Source organism: Leptopilina boulardi, unplaced genomic scaffold (assembly GCF_019393585.1).
Source record: "Leptopilina boulardi isolate dan_hultmark-lab unplaced genomic scaffold, ZJU_Lbou_2.1 LbouV2_70, whole genome shotgun sequence".
Lineage (NCBI taxonomy): Eukaryota > Metazoa > Arthropoda > Insecta > Hymenoptera > Figitidae > Leptopilina > Leptopilina boulardi.
In genome coordinates, this window is record NW_026138017.1 from 1,123,009 (window position 1) to 1,145,831 (window position 22,823).

Here is a 22,823-nt window from a genome sequence, read left to right on the forward strand (position 1 = left end):
GCATTGTGCTTATACACTATGTAAATGGGCTTCATCCACGTGTTCCTTTGGTGCATTCGTGCATTTAGTTGAGGTGTCTTTATGCACACTATATATATATACATGTATGGTACCTAATGTGACCTTAATGCCTGATGACGCGTGTAATACTCCAACAAGTGGGTGTTGACCAGCCACTATACCTGCTATAAGTGTTACTATATAAAAAAAAGAAGAAATACTTTCCTTGAATTACCTCATTCCTTTTTAACATGCCCTCAAAATTCGAATTAGTACAAAATTTCATCATTTAAATTAGCAAAAAATTTACACTAATTTAAATTACAGTAATTGATACTTAACTACTAGTACTACTAGTACAATAAAATTTAATTAAATATCAATTACTGTAATTTCAATTAGTGTAAATTTTTTCCTTTGTACAGTAAATTTAGCTAACCTAGTGTTAAATTTAACTGAGCTGGTAATGAATTTAACTGAACTTGATTAGTAAATTTAACTGAATTAGTATAGTAAATTTAGCTGAATTAGTGGTAAATTTAACTGAACTAGTATAGTAAATTTAGCTGAATTAGTGGTAAATTTAACGGAACTAGTATAGTAAACTTAACTGAACTAGTATAGTAAATTTAACTGAACTAGATTAGTAAATTCAACTGAATTAGTATAGTGAATTTAGCTGAATTAATGGTAAATTTAACTGAACTAGTAATAAATTTTACAGAACTAGTACAGTAAATTTAGCTAACCTAGTGGTAAATTCAACTGAACTAGTATAGTAAATTTAACTGAACTAGTACAGTAAATTTAGCTAACCTAGTGGTAAATTCAACTGATCTAGTATAGTAAATTTAACTGAACTAGTAATAAATTTTACCGAACTAGTACAGTAAATTTAGCTAACCTAGTGGTAAATTCAACTGAGATTGTAATAAATGTTATTGAATTAGTATAATAAATTTAGCTGAATTAGTGGTAAATTTAACTGAACTAGTATAGTAAACTTAACTGAACTAGTATAGTAAATTTAACTGAACTAGTATAGTAAATTTAGCTGAATTAGTGGTAAATTTACCTAAACTAGTAATAAATTTTACAGAACTAGTACAGTAAATTTAGCTAACCTAGTGGTAAATTCAACTGAACTAGTATAGTAAATTTAACTGAACTAGTAATAAATTTTACAAAACTAGTACAGTAAATTTACCTAACCTAGTGGTAAATTCAACTGAACTAGTATAGTAAATTTAACTGAACTAGTAATAAATTTTACAGAACTAGTACAGTAAATTTAGCTAACCTAGTGGTAAATTCAACTGAACTAGTATAGTAAATTTAACTGAACTAGTACAGTAAATTTAGCTAACCTAGTGGTAAATTCAACTGATCTAGTATAGTAAATTTAACTGAACTAGTAATAAATTTTACCGAACTAGTACAGTAAATTTAGCTAACCTAGTGGTAAATTCAACTGAGATTGTAATAAATGTTATTGAATTAGTATAATAAATTTAGCTGAATTAGTGGTAAATTTAACTGAACTAGTATAGTAAACTTAACTGAACTAGTATAGTAAATTTAACTGAACTAGTAATAAATTTTACAGAACTAGTACAGTAAATTTAGCTAACCTAGTGGTAAATTCAACTGAACTAGTATAGTAAATTTAACTGAACTAGTACAGTAAATTTAGCTAACCTAGTGGTAAATTCAACTGAACTAGTATAGTAAATTTAACTGAACTAGTACAGTAAATTTAGCTAACCTAGTGGTAAATTCAACTGATCTAGTATAGTAAATTTAACTGAACTAGTAATAAATTTTACCGAACTAGTACAGTAAATTTAGCTAACCTAGTGGTAAATTCAACTGAGATTGTAATAAATGTTATTGAATTAGTATAATAAATTTAGCTGAATTAGTGGTAAATTTAACTGAACTAGTATAGTAAACTTAACTGAACTAGTATAGTAAATTTAACTGAACTAGTATAGTAAATTTAGCTGAATTAGTGGTAAATTTACCTAAACTAGTAATAAATTTTACAGAACTAGTACAGTAAATTTAGCTAACCTAGTGGTAAATTCAACTGAACTAGTATAGTAAATTTAACTGAACTAGTAATAAATTTTACAGAACTAGTACAGTAAATTTACCTAACCTAGTGGAAAAATCAAATGAACTAGTATAGTAAATTTAACTGAACTAGTAATAAATTTTACAGAACTAGTACTGTAAATTTACCTAACCTTGTGGTAAATTGAATTATAGTATAATAAATTTAGCTGAATTAGTGGTAAATTTAACTGAGCTAGTATCGTAAATGGAGCTGTATTAGTAGTAAATTATACTGAACCAGTAAAGTAAATTTAACTAAACTAGTATAGTAAATGAAATTCTATTTAAAAATGTATGTTTCTTTAATTTTAATTAAATTAAATTGCAATTTTTTAAATTTCTCTTCAATTATCATTTATTACTATTTTCAGTTTTAGTTTCTTGTTAATAAAAAAAAAAAAAAACAAATTATTATTTGAGAAATTAAAATTCCGAAAGTGAAATTATTTTTTTAATATATAAAGTAAAGGTGAGAATGAAAATGTAAATAATGCAGATTGTTACATGCATCAGTGGACTCTTGGACCTCTCTAAAGGAAAAAGATAAGAAATATATATATATATATATATATATATATATATATATATATATATATATATATATATATGTTATAAGGAGCGACCGGTTGGGCCCTCTGCTTCCCAGCTGGCGTCCAACTGTCGACATCTTCCTTCACCTCTCTGTTTTAAACCCCTTTTCGCATCCAGTCCGTTGCACCTCGAGACTTATTCTTTCCTCTGTTTTCTTATACATATATATATATATATATATATATGCTACTCGTCTCCTTATTTTACTCAGATGACTTCCGTAGACGATGAAAATTGCCAGTTTTCAAGAGAGAGAAAAGTCGTCATATTTAATATCCGCTTGATGGCAATCGCAAATGCAAACTTTTATTATTTACGTATTATATATCTATATATATATATATATATATATGTATATCAGAAAATTATTACCGAGTAAAAGATAATAAAGTGAATGATTAATCATTTCATGCGAGGAGTCGAGTGGAAAGACGAGCTTTCAAATCTTACCCTCACTAATGAAAAATATAGTCAAGAGATACAAGATTATATATTATATTGAGTTTTCTGATGTTTTAATAAATATAAGGAATTTATTATTATTAATTATTATTATTATTTGAAAGGTATTAATTATATGGAGAGGCCATTTAATAATTTAATTTTTTTCCTCTCTCATCAAACAATGCGAATTATGAGTATATATATTTAAAAAAGGGAATTAAATTCTACCTTAATTTTATTACCTCGGGGTTTTTATTATTATTTTTTTTTTTTCACTAAAATTGCATTTTCAATAAATGAATTATAAGCTGAAAATTCTATTCGCGTATTATATAAATTCCGCAGTGTAATAATAAACTTTTTTTATTGTACATTTTTTCATATATACTATATGTAATTAAAAATGTTTTGAAAATTTAATTATTTCCTTGGAGATTGAAATATATTTTACAATTTTTAGATATTGTTATTATATTTTTTTTTCGATGTACTCTCGAATATATCTCGTTATTTATGTCTAGAGGCTACAATTGTTTTCTGTTTTTTTTTTACAAATTAATAATAATGGAAAAAACATTTTTTTGAATAAAATAGGAGAAATTTAATGAATTTTACAAACGCATTTTTTTTTAGTGAATAAACAAAAACTGGATATTTCAATTAGTTTAATATAATTACATTTCTTTTTTTATTTATTTATAATTTAATAAATTTTCCATTATATTTAAAATATATATGAAAAGCTTTCAATTTAAAATAGCATTACTCAAAGTTTCTTAATTAAATTTCATATCATTACAACTTTATTCATTTATTCCTGCAGCTCTTCTCATAATTAAATATTTTCCATTTTAAAACGTTCCATATATATATATATACTCTTGTAAATTTAAATTATTAATTGGTTTCAACTTTAATTTTCATATTTAAAATGAAGAAAAACATTCATTCAAACTTTTTATAATATTTTTTAATATTAAAAAAAAATGATTTTTTATATAAAAAAAATTATTTTTCATAATTTTTTTCCCCCTTTTTAAAAATATAAAACAATGTAAAATAAATTAAAAAAAAAAAGATTTCATTTTTTTGGGAGTGGTATTTATTATATATAAAAAAAATGAATGAGAAATTTCTTTCGAATTTCGATCATCACGATATCAACAAGTGGCTCATGATTTTGTCAGTGAAAATTGTTCTCGTGTATAGTGGTTGCCGAGTTTTAGGAGTATTGGGAGGTAGGATGAATTCATTCGACGGAGTGGTACACCGCTAAAACATCCCCAATCATCCAGATATTTTCACTCTTCTCTCTCTCTCTCTCTCTCTCTCTCTCTCTCTCTCTTTTTCTCTCTCGCTTTCGCTCTTTTACTCCACAGCATTGTAGTCATTGACTGGATGCAAAATTCTCTTTCAATTCTAGTAAAGAAATTAAACTCCCATCGAGTTTGAATTAAATCTCGTAAATTTTTCCCCCAATGATACAAATTTAAGGAATATTATTATTACTATTATTAAAATTATTAATTTTACTCGAATTTTTAATAATTTGGTCTAGTTTAAATAAATAAATATATTTTCGATGAATGATAAAATTAAAATTATAGAAAAAATTAAATAACTCCTTTAAAGTGAAAATTTACTACAGAAGAAGTGAAAATAAAATGTCTGACTAAAATTGCCTTTTACTACTGAGTCAAAAATTATAATGTATACTTAATTGAAAAATTTATTTATTTAGTTTTACAATAAACATAATAAAATTATAAAAAGTATTAAACGTCTGACTAAAATTGACTTACATTACTGATAATTTTTTTTTCAACAAAAATTTGCAGTCTGACTAAATTATAATTTTACCACTGAAACTGTAATAGGGGCTTGAATAGAATATAACAATATTAATAATAATAATAATAATAATAAATAAGTTAAATAAGTAAATAAATAATAAAAATGGAATAATAATTATAAAAATATAGTTATAATTATAATAAACGAAACAAAAATATCCCCTAAAAGGTGAATTTGTTCGGACTCGAATTTCGTTTGTAGCCATCACTAGAATGAAATTCATACAGAAATAACGTGTGAAAAGCTCAATGTAGTAAAACGATTGGAAAAATGGTCATCGTGCAACAAGTGTCATGAAACAATTTTTGGTGAGCAAGGGGACAATATGGGGACATCATGGATTAAATGCTAAAGTCCGATCACTGTCACTGCTCATCGATTAATATCATTTATATATACCCAGATAACCAAGCGTACTAATCGTTATTTACGAGTACGGCGTACTAGTATTATACTAGTTTTATACAAGTACAAAATAATGATATATGTCGTACCAGTACGGTACTAGTACAATAAAAGTATGTCGTACTGTTAGAATTGTAAAATATGATTACTCGATAAAAGTATAGTACTAGTACAATACCAGTACGTCGTACTTCTGAAATAAGAAGCACAACATACTTGTACGATACAAGTATAATACTGGTACGTCGTACTGGGAGTCTTTGCTGGTAATGCCAACCCAACCTCACTTTCTTGACAATTGTCAAATATGAACGCGTCACTGAAAACGGTGCAATAAATGTTGGTGAAAAAAGTGGTTTATGATGCAGCAAAAGAGTATTAACGTTTGTAACTTGTGCTTCTGTACTTATCTTGAATATCCGAGATTAAATTTATATTAAATCATCGATCTTTATAAGATTTATATTCTTTTACTTTGACATGGTGCCGTGGTGTTATTTCATTGAAAAACATGAAAATCTTTTACATTTATAATGAGAAAAATTCATAAATTCGGTCTTGATCATATTGATATATTTTTAAATTCAATTGTGTGTTATTTCGTTATAGTTTTTCTTATACATATAACATATTTATAGGTTAGGATGTGATAATATGTTTTTCAAAGCAATTTATAACATCAAGTTTAAAATTCTTTTGAAATAATGTTTAAATGTAAAGAAATAATCAATTAATATTTGATAATATAAAACACCAGATATTTTAAGATAAGTGAGAATACAAGTTACATATATGATGTAAATAAAAAAAATGATTCAATAAAAATGAATTATTATTATTTCAGTTCTCCCACAGATTTTCTTTTGAATAATAAATGAAAATAATGAAAATACTATTGTGGGAAGAGAAAGGGGAGGGTATATAATATTTTATATTGTACATCATACTAGTATTGTACCAGTACAATAACAGTACGTTATACTAAGTCACAAAAGTTTTCAGTACGTCGTACTCGTATAGTACTCGTATTCTACCGATATTGCATACCGGTACGCCGTACTAGTACAGTACCTGGTACCGTGCGAAGGTACATGGCTGGTACAGTACTAGTACGTCTAGTACGTCGTACTAGTATTATACTACTACCGTACTAGTACGTGTGTTATCTGGGTATATATATATATATATATATACGTTTGTTATAATTGACGTTTTCTTTAAATCTCATTTTATTATTATTTTTTCAAAGAAAAAAAAATCATTAGTATTTATAAATTTTAATTATAAAATACATATTATAAAATAAGTATGGTTATTAATTTTTTTTTATTCCAGTTAAAATTAATTTTATAATATTAAAAAAATTACTTCATAAAGTTTCTGAAAATAAGGAAGAATTTTTTAAAATTCAAATGAGCGCAACTTGATTTAATAATAAATAAAAAAAAATAATATGAAAAGGGTTCATTTTAATTTCATCGGAAGAAGAAAAAAAAATGTATATATATATATATATTGTATAAGCAAACACAGTCACAAGCCGGTCATTATGAGTCCGCGGGTGCATTGAATTTGAAATATCTTTTCAAATTCAGCAGCACTTGTCTGACTCCGCGAGGGAAGTTTGCATTTTTTATGCTTTTCAAATCAATTGCATTTCACAGCAGAAACTTTCTTTTCAACCCAATTATATACCTTTCACAGAAAAAAAAGCTAGTTGACGTCTCTCTCTCTCACTCTCACATTTCTATTTTATATGAGATTTTTATTTTAAAAAAATCCAATATAAATGTGTCTGCACTAAATATGTATATATATATATATATATACATATATATGAATACTAAACTAATTTGCTAATTAACTTAATTAAAATAGAAGTTGTATTATTCTTTACCCCGCATAAAAAGAATGGCAATTGAAATATGTGAAAAATTTTTAAACTCCCCCACGAAGTGAATTATAATTTAATTAATGTTGCATTTTTTAATATTTGAATATAATTTTCTTTTTTTTTTTTTTAATTCATTGTAAAAAAAAATTTTGTTTGAAAGGATTGTATTTACTTCTTCTCTTGTAAAGGAGAGAAAAATTCTATATTATATTTTTATTATTGAATTTCTGCAATGACCCAACCAAAAATTTCAGTATTATACCAGAGTTAACTATTTTGGCGCAGTACTGGTTCAGTATTGGCTGCCGATGCTGGGCCAGTCTGTACTAAACCAGTACTGGTATTTTCATCATATCAGTACTGGTGCAGTACCACCTTTCCAGTACTGGCAAACCATAAATGAGCCGATATTGAGCCAGTACTGGCTTTTCTTTTTGATTAATACTAATTTACAAAAAGTTCTAGAGTGAACCTGATGAATCTTTTTGTTTAAATATTTTGTTTATACAAATTTTTTCACTTTGATTTTATTTTTGAAAATTAAAAGGTATTTTATTTTGCTTTTTTTGTGCGGGTAAAATTATTTAAACAAAAAGTTTCCTGAGACTAATTCCAAAACATTTTGCAAGTTTTTTTTATTGTTTTTTAGATATGCAATAAACCAAAAAAAATTTTTAAACGATCAAACTAAAAATAAATAAAATTTTTTTAAAAAAAAGTTAATAATTTTTAAAATAAAAATTTATAAAAATTTTCTTGACAACACTTGTTAAAAATCAAAAACCAACTTTTATTTTATTTATTTATTTATTTATTTATAAAAAAAAAAGTAAAAAAACTTAAAAAAGTTTTTCAAAAATTTATTTTGATGCAAATAATTTAAGTGAATAATAAAATAATTAAATAGCTAATTGTATAATTATATATATTATAATTATTTTATAAACATTTTTATTTTTACTGAACTGTTTTTAAATATATTATAAAAACTTTGGTTTTATAATAAATATATTTTTATATTTTTTGTTTGCGCCATTAGTAAATTTTTGATTGGGCGAATTATAATTTGATGATTTATAATAAATCTGTAGAGAAAAAAAAATGGAAGAGGAATGTTTGCAATCATTTTGTGTAATTTGTAATAAAACTTTTTGACAGCAAATATAAACTTTTTTGTATAGCGCAGTGTATATAGGAAAACATTCAGGGAACAAAATCCAAGTTTCTTACATATATATAGTATAAAAGTGGAACAAGAAAAGGAGGTAGTAAAACTCCTTTTTAACATCCTCTTTCTTCCCCTTTGACACTGCCTCTATTTTTTCCCCCACCCTTTTTTTTGTCCTCTCATCATCCACAGTCTTGCTCTCAAGAAATTAACGACTCGTGATAGTAGTTAATGCATAAATTCATAAATAGTGAAAAAAAAGAACTGTAAAAAAAATTATATATGTTGACTCGTTTGTATGATAACGTATCAACTATTATATTGTTTATACTTTGTTAATTGGACACTTGTTCATTTGCACCTATATTTTTTTTCATTTCTAATGTTGATTTAATAATATAATTAACACCTGATAATTTTCTATTATACATACGTCTTAATTAAAGGGGAGAGGGGCACTTGACTGTGACGGGTATGAAAAATTTTTTTTTTTTTCTTTCATTAAAAGGAGTTTATATAATTTATTTTCTATTATATCTATATAATTATTATTATTTTTTGGTTTTTATTTTTATGTTTGCTTTTGTTATTATAAAAAATATGAAATTAAATAAAAATAATATTATCACAATAGAATTTAAAAAAAAAATTTTTTTTTTTTTGTTTCAGACTTCATTACTCTGATATTTCTGCGATCGGTAAGTACTTGAAAATTATTATTCGTATACTAAAAAATATATTAACAGGATTACTTTATATAATATAAATATTTATTCGAACAAAATAATTATTAGATTGGATTAGATTTTTTTTTTTAAATTTATTACAATTATTTTTATTTTGAAATAATTCATTACAGACAATGGATTTATATAGTTATTGTAATATAATTAAAAAAACAATATTTTTTTCGAAAAATTTAGTTAATAACTAAATAGTTATATGGATGGAATCCATTCATCTTTCTTTGTTTTTCCATCTCTTTTTCAAAATATTATCAAACCTATCCTCAAAGTCTGATGGCCAATAAAATCTAATATTGAACATAGAAAAAATATTAAAATAATATTTAAACGTATAAAAATTATTATAAATCAACTAAAAAAAAAAATACGTTACTATCCCGTGTGGAAAAGTGATGTGGGCCCCCAGCGGGGGCCCTTATGGATCGCCCTCATGCCATGAGGGGCGCATATGGATGATCCATAGGGGCCCCTCATGGAAACGACATGCTCATCGATGAGGGCGCCCGCATGGGCGATCCATGAGGGTGCCCCTACGGGCGCCCTTATGGGCCCTCACGTTTGCCCTCATCTTGCCCTCAAGTTTGCCATAATGTTTTTTAATCAATAATATTAATAATAAAAGTTAATTGATAATAAATAAGCTTAAGTTATGAATAAATAACATATTTATTTAATAATTATTCAATTTTAAATTAAATTCTTACTCAAATTGAATTTATTAATTAACGTTCTAATTAATTAACTGTCGGATATAATTAAAAGTAATAATAAATTAATTAATTAAAAAATTAAAAAATATGTAATTTATGCATACTATTAACCGATATTTTCATTTTTCAATTAATTCATACATAGAATTAATGATTAAACGCAAACCTGAGAAATAAATAAATCTAACGCATGGGGGGAATCGAACCTACGACCTACGGACTATGAGTCTAACGCTTTACCAACTACGCTACGCACGCTACTTCAAAACGAATGCTAACTTCTTGATGCTATTTAAACTTGAAAAATACCTAACAAAGAAAAGTGCTTAACATCATTTAGTTAAAGTTAAGATATTAAATTATATTTTCCAATCAAATGCAATTTATAAAATATAATTAATTATATGCTTTATGATTATTATCATGAATCATCTCAGGCGAATTTTCAAAAAAGTGTAAATATATTTTTATTAAAAACGCGTTTTTCGTTGTTTTGAATCATTGGAAACATTCATTTTTTGTTGATAAAAAAATATTTGATTTTTGGACTTAGAAAATTTTGCTAATCGATCATGAGGGCGATCCATGCGGGCCCCTACGGTGGCCCTCATCTATTTTGCCATAAGTGTGAGTGTTATTTTCAAAAAAGTGTAAATATATTTTTATTAAAAACGCGTTTTTCGTGGTTCTGAATCATTATAAACATTAATTTTTTGGTGATAAAAAAATATTTGAATTTTGGACTTAGAAAATTTTGCTAATCGATCATGAGGGCGATCCATGCGGGGCCCCTACGGTGCCCCTCATGGATTCGCCATAAGTGTGAGTGTTATTTTCAAAAAAAGTGAAAATATATTTTAATTAAAAACGCGTTTTTCATTGTTGTGAATCATTATAAACATTAATTTTTTGGTGATAAAAAAATATTTGATTTTTGGACTTGGAAAATTTTGCTAATCGATCATGAGGGCGATCCATGCGGGGCCCCTACGGTGCCCCTCATGGATTCGCCATATGGATCAGCCCTCATGGGCCCCCGCCGGGGGCCCCGAACTCTTGAGGGCAAGATCGTGGCTTTTTCCACACGGGATAAGATAATTTTTTTTTTAATAAAAAAAAATGATATAAAAAGATTTTTATAAAAATTTAGATTTTTTTAAAAAATTATTTATTATTTATTTCACGCTGACCATGGAAAAGAAAAAATTTAAACTAATTCAAAACTTACTTTCTTTGTTATAAAAAATGTTCAAGATAATAATTTTTTAAATAATAAGCGACTAATTTAAAAACAGTTGATTGATAAAATGAGACACGTCGTTCAAATCTTTATAAATACTATTCCCATTGTTTGCTTTTATTCATATATATATATATATATATATATATATATATATATATATATATATATATATATATATATATATATATATATATATATATATATATATATAATATTTTTAATTATTTTTAATTTTTAATTATTGAATTTTAATTAAAAAATTAATTAAATTAATAATAAATAAATAATTAAATAAATTAAAATCGACATTAAGAAATTATTTTTAAAAATAATTTCAATGAAATTGCCTAAAAACCAATAAATTATTGAAAAAGTCTTGAAACGTACATAACCTTTAAATTCAAGTCATTTTTGGCGGGAACTCCACCTCCACTTGCGGCTATGAAAGTCTTGAAATTTATATAACCTCAAAATTTATGTCATTTTTGGCGGGAAATACGGAGAGAGATGAGGGAAGGGGGAAGGACTTACTGCTTTATTCAGAGTCTTAAAACAAACATAACCTCAAAATTTAGGTCATTTTTAGCGGAGGAGGGGAAATGAGAGGAGGGAGAGGGGACTTGTGGCTATATTCAGAGCCTTGAAACGAACATAACCTCAAAATTTAGGTCATTTTTGGCGGGGGAGGGGAGGGGACTTGCGGCTATATTCAGAGTCTTGAAACGAACATACCCTCAAAATTTAGGAGGGGGGACTCCCCCCCCTCCTAGGTCAAAATTTCTGAAACAGCGGTGGCGGCGTAATCTTTTTATAATATAGAAAGATTAAAAATAAATTAGACTTTTGTTTGTCTGTCTGTATACAAATTTAAAATCAATGACATTTATTTTTTAAAATAATTTCTCAAATAAATGAAGTCATAAATATTTGAGTTAATTTAATTTATGAATGTCATTTTAATGATAGTATTCTTGAAATTTAAGTTAGTTCAACGTTGGTCATTCTCGTGTAAACACAAAAATTGCTTCCTTAAACTTATTTTTTTCGTGTAAATTTCATTTTTGAATACTGCGAATATTAACTATAAAATAAATATAATTAACTATTTAATTATATTTAAAACAAATATTTGAATTTTTTTTCTCAATTACTGTCATATAACAAAAAAAAAAAATATATATTCATCATGAAAAATTTTGGAATATTTTTCGTTCTTATTATTTTTTGTGCCAGCGTCAAATCAGGTAAAACTTGTTTTATTTATTAAAAATTTGTAAATACATTGCGAAAGAAAAATTACAAAATATCAAAGATAATAAATTATGAAAATTAATTTATGATTCACATTTTTGTGAATTATTTGAAATGTAAATGGGCGTGGAATAAAAAAAAAAAAAGAAATGTTATGAGTAATAGCAAACATGAGAAATATAGTATATATAAGTTGATTCATTAATCGACGGCTCTTATTTGTTAACTTATAAGTCGCTTGTTATCGTCTGAAATTTTAATTTCTTAACAAAGTTTTGATAACAAAAAATATATTCATTATGAAGAATTTTGAATTATTTTTAATTTTTGCCCTCTTTTTAATTCGCTGCGTAAAATCAGGTAAAGTTAGAAAAAGAAAACAATTTTTTTAAAATAATCTTTTTATATCACTTTTTTTAATATGAAAAAGTATTTTATATTACAATTTTTTTTTAGTTTATTTATATTACAATTTTTATATGTTTAAATATATTATTTCAAATTTTGAATTTTTGTGTGTTCAATATTAGATTATTGGTCAGACTTTGAGGATAGTTTTAAGAATTTTGAAAAAGAAATGGAAGAAAAAGGAAGACGGATGGAAGAAGAAGGTAGACGGATGGAAGAAGAGGCAGAAAAAATGAATAAATATTGGGAAAAACAGAGTGCATTGATGGAGCAAGAACAAGAAAAGGCGAAACTAAAGCAAAATGAAATTTTAAATACAGCAATTTTAATAGAAAAAGGACAAGCACCCGTCAATGTAAAATCAAACACAACTTCTTTTACTACGGTAATTTTTTTAAATTAATAAAAAATTTATTAATTTATTATTAATTAAAATTGATTTTAAAAAAAATTAAATTTTTAATAATTATTTTTAAAAAATTAATTTGGAACTGAATTTTATTTATATATTAAAAAAAATTTTAGATTTCCTATGGTAGACCTATGACAATAAAATCTACAATCTTCTCACTTGGCGATGACAAAAAAGGTGAAACTTATTCTGTCCAATCTGTTTATGAAGGATCAGTAATAAATAATTGGTCGATAACAACAAATTCATGGAATAACAATGGAGCAAAAAAATCTAATGAATTTACCAATAGAAGAACAACTTCTTACATTAATAATAATTCTAACTACGAAATTATTAATAATGGAGGTTCAACTTCTTACGTTCAAAATGTTCCTAATGAAAATAGTGGAAAAATAATTATCAATGGACGAATTATTAATTAGTTATGGATTAAGTAATTTTTCGAAAAAAAAAAATTTTTTTTTAAATTATTACAATAACTATATAAATTCATTGTCTGTAATGAATTATTTCAAAATAAAAACAATTGCAATTAAAAAAAAATAAATAAATATCATTAAATTGTTTTTTAATTTAGAAACTGTTTTTTGATTTTGAAAAGCATCATCCCACTAAATGCTGAATAGTCAAATTTACATTTTAACAAAAAAAAAAAAAAAAAAAAAAAATCCACTGTTGCCAAGTCGAAAAGTATTTCTAAAATAAAACTTTCAAATTTTGAAATTAGTTAACCATCGATCGTTATTGTGTGAAGAGAAAAAATTTTTTCTCTCAAAAACTAATTAATTTTACAATTAATTTGTTATAAAAATCATGAATTTTATCATGAAAAATTTGAAAATATTTTTTATTATTGCATTATTTATTGCTGATGTGAATTTACAAGAACAAAAAACGTTCACTGAAGAAGAGGTGTTATTAAAACAAAACGAATTTTTAAAAACAGCAGAACAAATAGAAAATGAAAATCCACTAACTAATTTAAATTCAAACACAACTACTTTTACATTGGTAATTATATTTTCGTTAATTAAAGAAATTTTTAAATTTTACTTTTCTTTTTTCAATTTAAAAATTTGTATTGAAAAAAAAAAATTTTAAGAGTGTCGATTATGTAATTTTGATTTGATTCTGACGTCAAAGTCAATTTTAATTCGAGACATTCTTTTGTTCATTTAATTTTGACGTCAAATTCAAATTTATTTTTTGATTTGATTTAATGTCAAAATCAATTGAATGGTGAATTTCGAAAAGGGCTCAACTCGAAAAAGCGTAAGTGTCATTTTCGCATAACAATTGATAGTGAAAATGACTCTTAGCCTTTTTAGAGTTGAGCCCTTTTCGAAATTCACCATTCAATTAAAGAAATAAATTTGAATTTGACGTCAAAATTAAATAAATAAATAAATGTCTCAAATTAAAATTGACTTTGACGTCAAAATAAAATCAAAAAATGAATTTCTCGAATTTTTGACTTTGACGTTAAAATAAATTTGAATTTGATGTCAGAATCAAATCAAATTACATAATCGACACCCTCAGAACGGAATTTAATTTATTTTTCAAAAAAAAAAAAAAAAAAATTGTAGAATATCAGTGGTAGATGGCTAACAACAAAAATGACAATCTTCTCGATTGGAAATAAAACTGAAGGTGCTTTTCATATTGTAATAAGTTTGTATTTAGAATCAAGAAATGAGCAGTGGATAATAAAAACATTTGAATGGTATAATAATGGAAAAAAAAATTCTTACGATATTATGGGATATGATATTCGAGGAATCGATTTTAATAATCAAACTTATTTAATTAAACGAAAAGAGAATTCTATGATAAAAAATAATTTCACATTAGAGGAAAATCAAACTTTAGAAATAGCAAAATTAATAGAAAATGGAAATGCACCTGTTAATGTAAAAAAATCAAATACAACTTCTTTAACAATGGTAATAATTATATATATTATATTAATAAGAAATTATAAAAAAAATAATTTTTCAAAAAAATTTAAAAAAAAAGCCTTTAATTTATTATTATTTTTATTTTTTTAAATTTAGAACGTGAATGGTAAGCAGATGACAATAAAAATTACAAGTTTTCATATTGGATTCGTAACAGAAGGTTCTTTAAAAATTGTTGAAACTATTTTTGAAGATTCAGAAATAAAAGATTGGGCAATTGACACATTTATATGGAATGGAACAAGATTATCATTTCATCATCATCGAATGAATGGAGGGATTATTTCTTGAGGTTAAAATATAAAATATCGACCATTTATAAATAGAAAAAAATTAGTATTTCATAAATTCATTTAAATAACAAAATTAATTTTATTTTAAATTTAGATTTCTAACGTAAAATTAAATGAATATAAACAAAATAAATTAACAATAATAAAAATAATAATAATAATAATAATGTAAATAAAATTAATTAATAAAAAGATAAATAAAATTAATTAATGACACCAAAAAAAAAAAATAAGAGAAAATTTTATTATTATTTAAAACATGAAAAATAAGAATTTTTTTTATTTTTTGCACGAAACGGAAGACGGGGTTTTGTAACAATAAGAAAAAATAAATGAGATAATTGGTTAGATAAGAACTATTCGAGCATCGAACACCCCGAAAGGGTTAACAAGCTCTCTTTCTCTCTTTTTTTTTTTTTTTTTTTTAGTGTGAGTGTGCACTTAAAACGACGATTATATATACACATTTACACATTTGTAAATTGGTGAGGAAACAAGCAAAGGCAAATACTTTGCACACAAGCTTTTCAACAATGTGTGAACGTGTGCGAGTTAACTTTATATATACTTTGTCTAAAATCACGCAAACTCACAGAGTCACGCGAGATCAATCGAAAATATCGATTATCCAACTATATATATATATGTATGTATATAATAGTGTAAAAGATAAAACTAATTAGAAAAAAACGATGTAATTAAAAAAAAAATAAGGAAAATATTTTTAAAAAAATTTTTTATTATAATTAAATAAATAAAAGAATAAACTATAAAAATTAATGGTAATTTATACATTTCAAGTATGTCTAAAAGTACCAACAAATAAAAATTATCATTTATTGGTAACTACCATAAATTTTAAAAGAAATTAATTTAAAAAAAAAAAATTTTTTTTAAAAGTACACAGTCAATTAAGGTTATTATGTAATTAGAAAAGTGAGGTATAGTCAAGAAACAAATCACAAGACATTTGTTTGTGTGTGTATATATATATATATACACACACACAGAGACCATTAAGTTTATAAGCACTTTAAGTTTGTTAAGCTTGAGATTTATTTTCTTCCTCTTTCATATTCCTTGTTTTCTCAATTCTCTATAATAACTCTTGATGATTTATGTCCGGTTTTGACAATGTTAAATGAATTTATTTCCTGATCAAGAGGTTTATTGTCTGACAACCATATTTAATACATAACGACATGACAAACACACGTCCCATTAAATTCCAATTTATGTACAATTACTAATGAAGCGACAAAGACAACACACAACTTTTACTAAATTACCGTCATAATCATAAAATGAAATAATAATTATTATTATTATATTATTATAAATCTCGTTATAAATGCAAAAATTCAGAAAATAATTTTTTATTTCCGAAAATTATGGTAAAATACCTATTAAATTCAGTGAGATATATGTTGAAGGGGAAAAATTAATTTAAAACAAAAAATTACCATTTTAAAAAGAAACTAATAAAAAAAAATTGCATAATTGTTACCATTCAAGTACTGTAGTTTTAATTAATGGTAGTTATACACAAAGATTGTTATAAACAATCGTAATTACAATCGTAGTTGTAAAAATTTCAGTTTTAACAATGGTTGGTTTTTATTGATAGCTCTAAACAATGGTAAATATTAACAATAATAATTATAAACAATTGTATATATTTTATAAACAATTATAAGAATTAACAATAGTAATTATAAACTATCATAGTTATAAAAAACAATAATTTTAAACAATGGTATTTATATGTAATGAAAATTATTAATAGTAGTAATTATTAAAAATACTAGTTATTAACAATAGTGATTATAAACAATAATAGGTATTAAAAATACTAGTTATTAATAATACTAGTTATAAATATTACTAGTTATCAACAATAGTAATTATAAATAATACTAGTTATTAAGAATACTAGTTATAAACAATACTAGTTATTAAAAATACTAGTTATCAACAATAGTAATTATAAACAATACTAGTTATAAACAATACTAGGTATTAAAAATACTAGTTATTAATAATACTAGTTATAAATATTACTAGTTATCAACAATAGTAATTATAAATAATACTAGTTATTAAGAATACTAGTTATAAACAATACTAGTTATAAAAATACTAGTTATCAACAATAGTAATTATAAACAATACTAGTTATAAATAATACTAGTTATTAAGAATACTAGTTATAAACAACAGTAGTTATAAACAATACTAGTTATAAACAATACTAGTTATAAATAATACTAGTTATAAATAATACTAGTTATTAAAAAAAATAGTTATAAACAACAGTAGTTATAAACAATACTAGTTATTAAAAATACTAGTTATTCAAAATACTAGTTATAAATAATACTAGTTATTAAAAATACTAGTTATAAACAATACTAGTTATAAATAATACTAGTTATTAAAAATACTAGTTATAAACAACAGTAGTTACTAAAAATACTACTTATCAGAAAAAAAAAATAGTAATAAAAATCAGTAGTAATTTTAATCATTGATTACAATCAAAAGTTGATACAATTCTATAGTAATTAATAATAACCATTAATCATCATTATACCACCATATTACTATAAAACAAATGATCCCTTTTTTTAAATTAAAAATTAAAATAATATTAGATTATTATCAGAATTTCATTCTTTTTTTTTATTTTTTGTTTTTTTAATGTGGGAAAATCTTGACAGGATGATTAAAAGGAGGGGCGGTTTATTTGCAAAATAAAAGCGTTAAGAAAATTGAAAGAGGGGGAGGAAGGGGATTGGGGGGGGGTTATGGGTATATGGATAAAGAAATAACAAGTCGTGGGGTTAAGAACTTGAATTAGCATTGTTAGTGGATAACTATATAGTGCCAATTAGTGTTGCCAATATATGCTTGTTTCTCTTTATCCATGAGTGGAAGGAGAAAAAAAAGAGAGAGGGTGGGGGAGGGTTAGGGGGGGACTTGGGTAATTTATGCGTAAGTTATGCCGGAGGTCCTGCACAGCAAACGATTACCTTGAGTAAATGAGACTTTGAAGGGGGAGGGGGACCTCTTATTCTATGGGGGTCCAAGACATTGCAAATCATCAAGCCTTTACTCACTCACTCAACCCCCACTCACCCCCCCTTCCCCCTTTGTCAAGAAATAACCCTTCACTTTTTGACCATCACTCGATCCTACGTCACATTATTCACTTATTTCCCCCTTTTTTTATTCCTTTTTTTTGTTTTTGTTTTATTGCATAATGTAATCAACTTAAAAAAATGGTCCAATATAATAAATATAAATTAAAATATAATTAAAATTTAAAAAAAAAACGTTAAAGAATTTCTCAAATTTAGAAAAAGCATATTGAATGGAAATAATAATTTTTTTGTTTTAAAATAATTAAAAGTTTGTGTGTGTAAATTTTTCTTTTTCTTATATAGTATATAAACAAAAAAAAAAACAAAAAAAGGAAAATTGCATTTGTCTAACTTCGTTTTCCCGGTGGTAACAAAACAAAAACGTGCAGATGAAACTCTCTCGCGTGCACGGAAATCACGTGAAAATACACTTTCGTGGAAAATGGAGTCTGTAAATGCAAAGCTAATTTTTCGTATAGAGAGAGAAAAGACAAGAGAATTTTTGTCTGAAAATTCATTGTACAAACGTGCTACATTTAAATGTATAAACTTTTAAACTTTTTTATACACATATATATATATAATCCACTTTTTTTTCGCAAAATTTAAGGCAATTGCCAACAATTTAAAAAGAATATATCTATTATTTTTAAATAAATTCCAAAAATATTCTAAAACATTTTTTTTTTTAATAAAAAATAAAATTAAAACTTTAAAAATCGTTCTTTGTCCCTATTTTTTATTTACATAGGATACATCAAAATGCAAAATTATGAAATACAAATTGAATATGGAAAAAAAAAAAATGTTTTCCAATTCATCTCGAGTCGAGCGAGATTCAATAAAAGAATATTTTTCTCTGGCTCTCTCAAACAAAAATTCAATTTCAGAAACAATTTCGCGCAATAATTATCGACATCAAAATAAATTGGATTTGTCTCGAGGTTGAATTTTATTTTTAATATTGCCCGCCGTCCAAACGTGGGGTTATTTTATCGTCGACGAATTGACAAAATAGAGATGAAAACTAGAAAAATGTCAGAGAAAAAAAAAAAAAAGAGAAGAAAAGTTTTATAGAATAGAATGAAAAGATCCAAACTTGAAATTGAATTTTTCCATCTGGGATTTTATCCAAGACATTCGACTTTTTTTTTTTATACAAAATTGCAATTTTTGATTTCTAATTTAAATATTCAAATTTTTTTTTTAAATATTAATCAAAATTAATATTGTTAATATAAATTAATATTATACAAGAATTATATTAAATTAGTTTCGATAGTAAAATATTTTATACCGTTTACATTTTTAGAAATAAAATTTATTTTGAAAATATACAATTGTTATTTAAAAAAAAAAAAAATAATTGAAAACAATTTATATTATATTTGTAATATTTTAATATATAATGTATTAAAATACATTTCCCCAGAATTATTTAATTGACATTATTTAACCTATTGTAATAATTGAACCTCCATTGCTAATTATTTGTGATCCGCCATTATTAGAAATATGTGAATTTGTCCTTCCATTGCGATTCCATGCAAATGTGTTTATTGACCAATCTTTCTGTTCTGATTCTTCATAAATTGTTTCAACATTGTGAATAGCACCTTCTACGTCGTTTCCAGTTGTGAATATTGTATTTTTTATTGTAATAATCTTACCGTGAACATTCTAAAATTTTTTTTTTTTTTTTATAAATAAATTGAAATTAAAATTTATTTTTTAATTTAAATTATTATTGTTAAAAAAAAGAATCACAATACCGTAGTAAGAGAAGTTGTGTTCGATTTTATATTTTCAGGTGGTACTCCATTTTCAATTAGTTCCACAGTTTCTAAAATATCATTTTGCTGTAATCGAATATTATTTTTTATCACAGCAGCTGAATTTTCTGCCTCTTGTTTAATAAATTTTCCCTCTTGTTGTAATTCATGTGCCACTTTTTGTGTCTCATGTTGAATAGATCTTCCCATTTCTTGTAAATCTGTTTGTAATTTGTGAAACGTATTACCAAAATCGGTCCAAAAATCTAAACATATTTTATATATATTTATTTTTATTTTTTTTGTTTAATATATTTTTTTATTTTTTTTTAATAGATTTTGAATAATAAATTTTTCAATATATAAAGAAAAAAAATATATTTTGAAAAACGCTACGCATTTTTAAATGTCATATATATATATTTATTTTCATTGGTTATATATACGAAACTGTATTTTTTTTTTCATCTAAATTTAATTGTTAAATCATATTACCTGATTTTACACTGACACAAAAAAACACAAGAATAACAACTATTTCAATATTCTTCATTATGAATTTATTTTTGATATTTAAATAAAAAAAAAAAAAAATTCACTGGACACTTTTAAATAAAAGCGAATAGTTCACAAGTGTGGATAGTCGCTTTGTGAATAGAGTTATGCGCAGGATCCAATTTAAATATACTGGCCTTCAACCACTCTCTTGTTTATACTATTACTCATTACCGATACATATACTTATGCAATACATACATATATATATATATATATATATATATATGTACAATTTTATAATTTTATTATTACATTCACATTTACATATTTAATTTAAAAGAGCAAAACTTAATTTTTCATCTTTTGGAATTGTATTATTTCTTTATTAGAAAATATTGTTCCACACTTGTCAGAAAAAAATTTATTAGATTATAATAAATATTTCCTGTTTTTTTTAAATATTAGGTAAAAAAAATAAATTATTTTTCATTACAACAGAAATATTCAATGAATATAAAAAAGGTATATAAAGAATCTAAATATTTTAAATAAAAATTCTAAAGTTCGCGATAGTCGCAATCGTTAAGCGCTTACGTTACGTGGAGTCTGGTCGGATCATACGTTTAGGGTTCGATTCCCCTCGGATTCAAATTTTAATTTAATTCTCATTCTCGTTTACTCATCATTGTTAATTATTATAATTTATTAATAATACTACTACTACTACTACTACTACTAATAATAATAATAATAAAAATAATTATAATAATTATAATAATTATAATAATTATAATAATAATAATAATTATAATAATAATAATAATTTTAATAATAATAATAATAATAGTAAATATTCGAAATGTTTTATTAAGTTTTTCTTTTCGTTTAAATTAAAAAAAAAAAGAAATTTTAAAATGGAAATAGAGGAAAATTTTTTTTACATTATTACTTTCTTTTTTTTAGTCGGAAATAAAAATTTCTTTATACACACTTGCAAAGTATGATTCGGTGTAATGCGACGGAGCCTGTGGTATGCGGCCAGAGGTTATTCTAGGTTCAAGGCTATATACAGCACTATATATACATATAAGTATACCTATAATTTTACGTATATATGAGAATTGCAATTTACGAATAGCTCACATGCGGAATGAAGATTCATTTGAGCGCAAGCTTAGTTTCATTGACTACCTACATTATGACTATTTATTTCCACATTTATATTCAGACAAGAAAATAACTTTAGATTTAATAAAAAAAAAAAAAAAAAAAATCTATATAATAAATATAATAATTTAACTCGAAAAATGTCAACAAATTACATTTCTTATTTTAGAAAAAATATAAGCGAATAAATTTTATCAGTTTTTTTTCCCCCCCGTCCTGATAATAAAATCAATAAATTTCATTATATATATCTCATAAATAATTATGAATAATAAATACAATATATTTTCTCTTGCATTATTTTTTTATACGTCTAGAAATCAGAAATATCTTTATTGGAGAAAATAAATTAAATAATTATTTAAAAAAAAAAAAATTACAAATTTTTTTTTTTAGTAGATTCTAGAAAAGTTAATAATTTTTTTTTTTTCAAATGATAAACAATGGGATAGCTTGTTAGAAAAAGTGGAAAGTATAAATGATTTTGTTAGTATGTATTCAACCCAAGTTGGTATAGATAAATTCGGTTTAACTTTAGAATGAGCCAATCAGCTGCTCGGGATGTTGAGTTAAACTCTCTTTAACTTTCAACTTTAATTGAATCGAAAGCTTTTTGTTTGGATAGAAGGGAAATGCTTGAAATTGAATTTCTCAGCGAGCGAATATATATATATATATATATATATATATATATATATATATATATATATATATATATATATATAGAGAGAGAGAGAGAGAG

The 22,823-nt window shown here is 24.4% G+C and overlaps 4 protein-coding genes across 9 annotated transcripts in view; 2 read left to right on the plus strand and 2 right to left on the minus strand.

Annotated features, from left to right (window-relative positions):
* Window positions 1-22,823, minus strand: part of LOC127290520 (TOX high mobility group box family member 3-like) — a 228,154-nt gene that overhangs the window by 185,885 nt on the left and 19,446 nt on the right. The gene's annotated exons all lie outside the window — the stretch shown is intronic.
* The window catches only part of LOC127290524 (odorant receptor Or2-like), a 169,461-nt gene that overhangs the window by 76,958 nt on the left and 69,680 nt on the right, over window positions 1-22,823 (plus strand). Inside the window, exon 3 of the mRNA XM_051319151.1 lies at window positions 9,144-9,172. The gene's annotated coding sequence lies outside the window, so the exon portion shown is untranslated. The remainder of the gene's footprint in view (window positions 1-9,143; window positions 9,173-22,823) is intronic.
* On the plus strand, window positions 12,152-16,277 carry LOC127290529 (uncharacterized). Of its 3 annotated transcripts, none has more exons than XM_051319162.1 (5): window positions 12,152-12,417; window positions 12,955-13,217; window positions 13,358-14,258; window positions 14,837-15,193; window positions 15,305-16,277. In XM_051319162.1, exons 1-3 carry the CDS (start codon window positions 12,360-12,362, stop codon window positions 13,667-13,669), a joined length of 633 nt encoding a protein of 210 aa, XP_051175119.1. In that variant the 5' UTR covers window positions 12,152-12,359; the 3' UTR covers window positions 13,670-14,258; window positions 14,837-15,193; window positions 15,305-16,277. The 3 variants fall into 3 exon arrangements, with proteins under 3 accessions (XP_051175119.1, XP_051175118.1, XP_051175117.1); XM_051319161.1 differs by lacking the exon at window positions 12,152-12,417 and adding an exon at window positions 12,634-12,784; XM_051319160.1 differs by lacking the exons at window positions 12,152-12,417; window positions 12,955-13,217 and having other exon boundaries at window positions 13,955-14,258.
* On the minus strand, window positions 19,944-21,093 carry LOC127290530 (uncharacterized). 2 transcript variants are annotated; one of them, XM_051319165.1, is made up of 3 exons: window positions 20,912-21,093; window positions 20,417-20,637; window positions 19,944-20,324 (listed from the first exon to the last, which is right to left on the minus strand). In XM_051319165.1, the coding sequence occupies exons 1-3, from the start codon at window positions 20,967-20,969 to the stop codon at window positions 20,097-20,099; spliced, it is 507 nt and encodes a 168-aa protein (XP_051175122.1). In that variant the 5' UTR covers window positions 20,970-21,093; the 3' UTR covers window positions 19,944-20,096. The 2 variants fall into 2 exon arrangements, with proteins under 2 accessions (XP_051175122.1, XP_051175121.1); XM_051319164.1 differs by having other exon boundaries at window positions 20,417-20,682; window positions 20,912-21,091.

Coding starts and splice junctions, on each gene's coding strand:
- LOC127290529 (XM_051319160.1), top strand. CDS start 14,061: ATGAATTTTATCATGAAAAATTTGAAAATATTTTTTATTATTGCATTA. Junction 14,259..14,836: donor ACACAACTACTTTTACATTG/GTAATTATATTT, acceptor AAAAAATTGTAG/AATATCAGTGGTAGATGGCT. Junction 15,194..15,304: donor ATACAACTTCTTTAACAATG/GTAATAATTATA, acceptor TTTTAAATTTAG/AACGTGAATGGTAAGCAGAT.
- LOC127290530 (XM_051319164.1), bottom strand. CDS start 20,969: ATGAAGAATATTGAAATAGTTGTTATTCTTGTGTTTTTTTGTGTCAGT. Junction 20,683..20,911: donor TTGTGTCAGTGTAAAATCAG/GTAATATGATTT, acceptor AAATATGTTTAG/ATTTTTGGACCGATTTTGGT. Junction 20,325..20,416: donor ACACAACTTCTCTTACTACG/GTATTGTGATTC, acceptor AAAAAATTTTAG/AATGTTCACGGTAAGATTAT.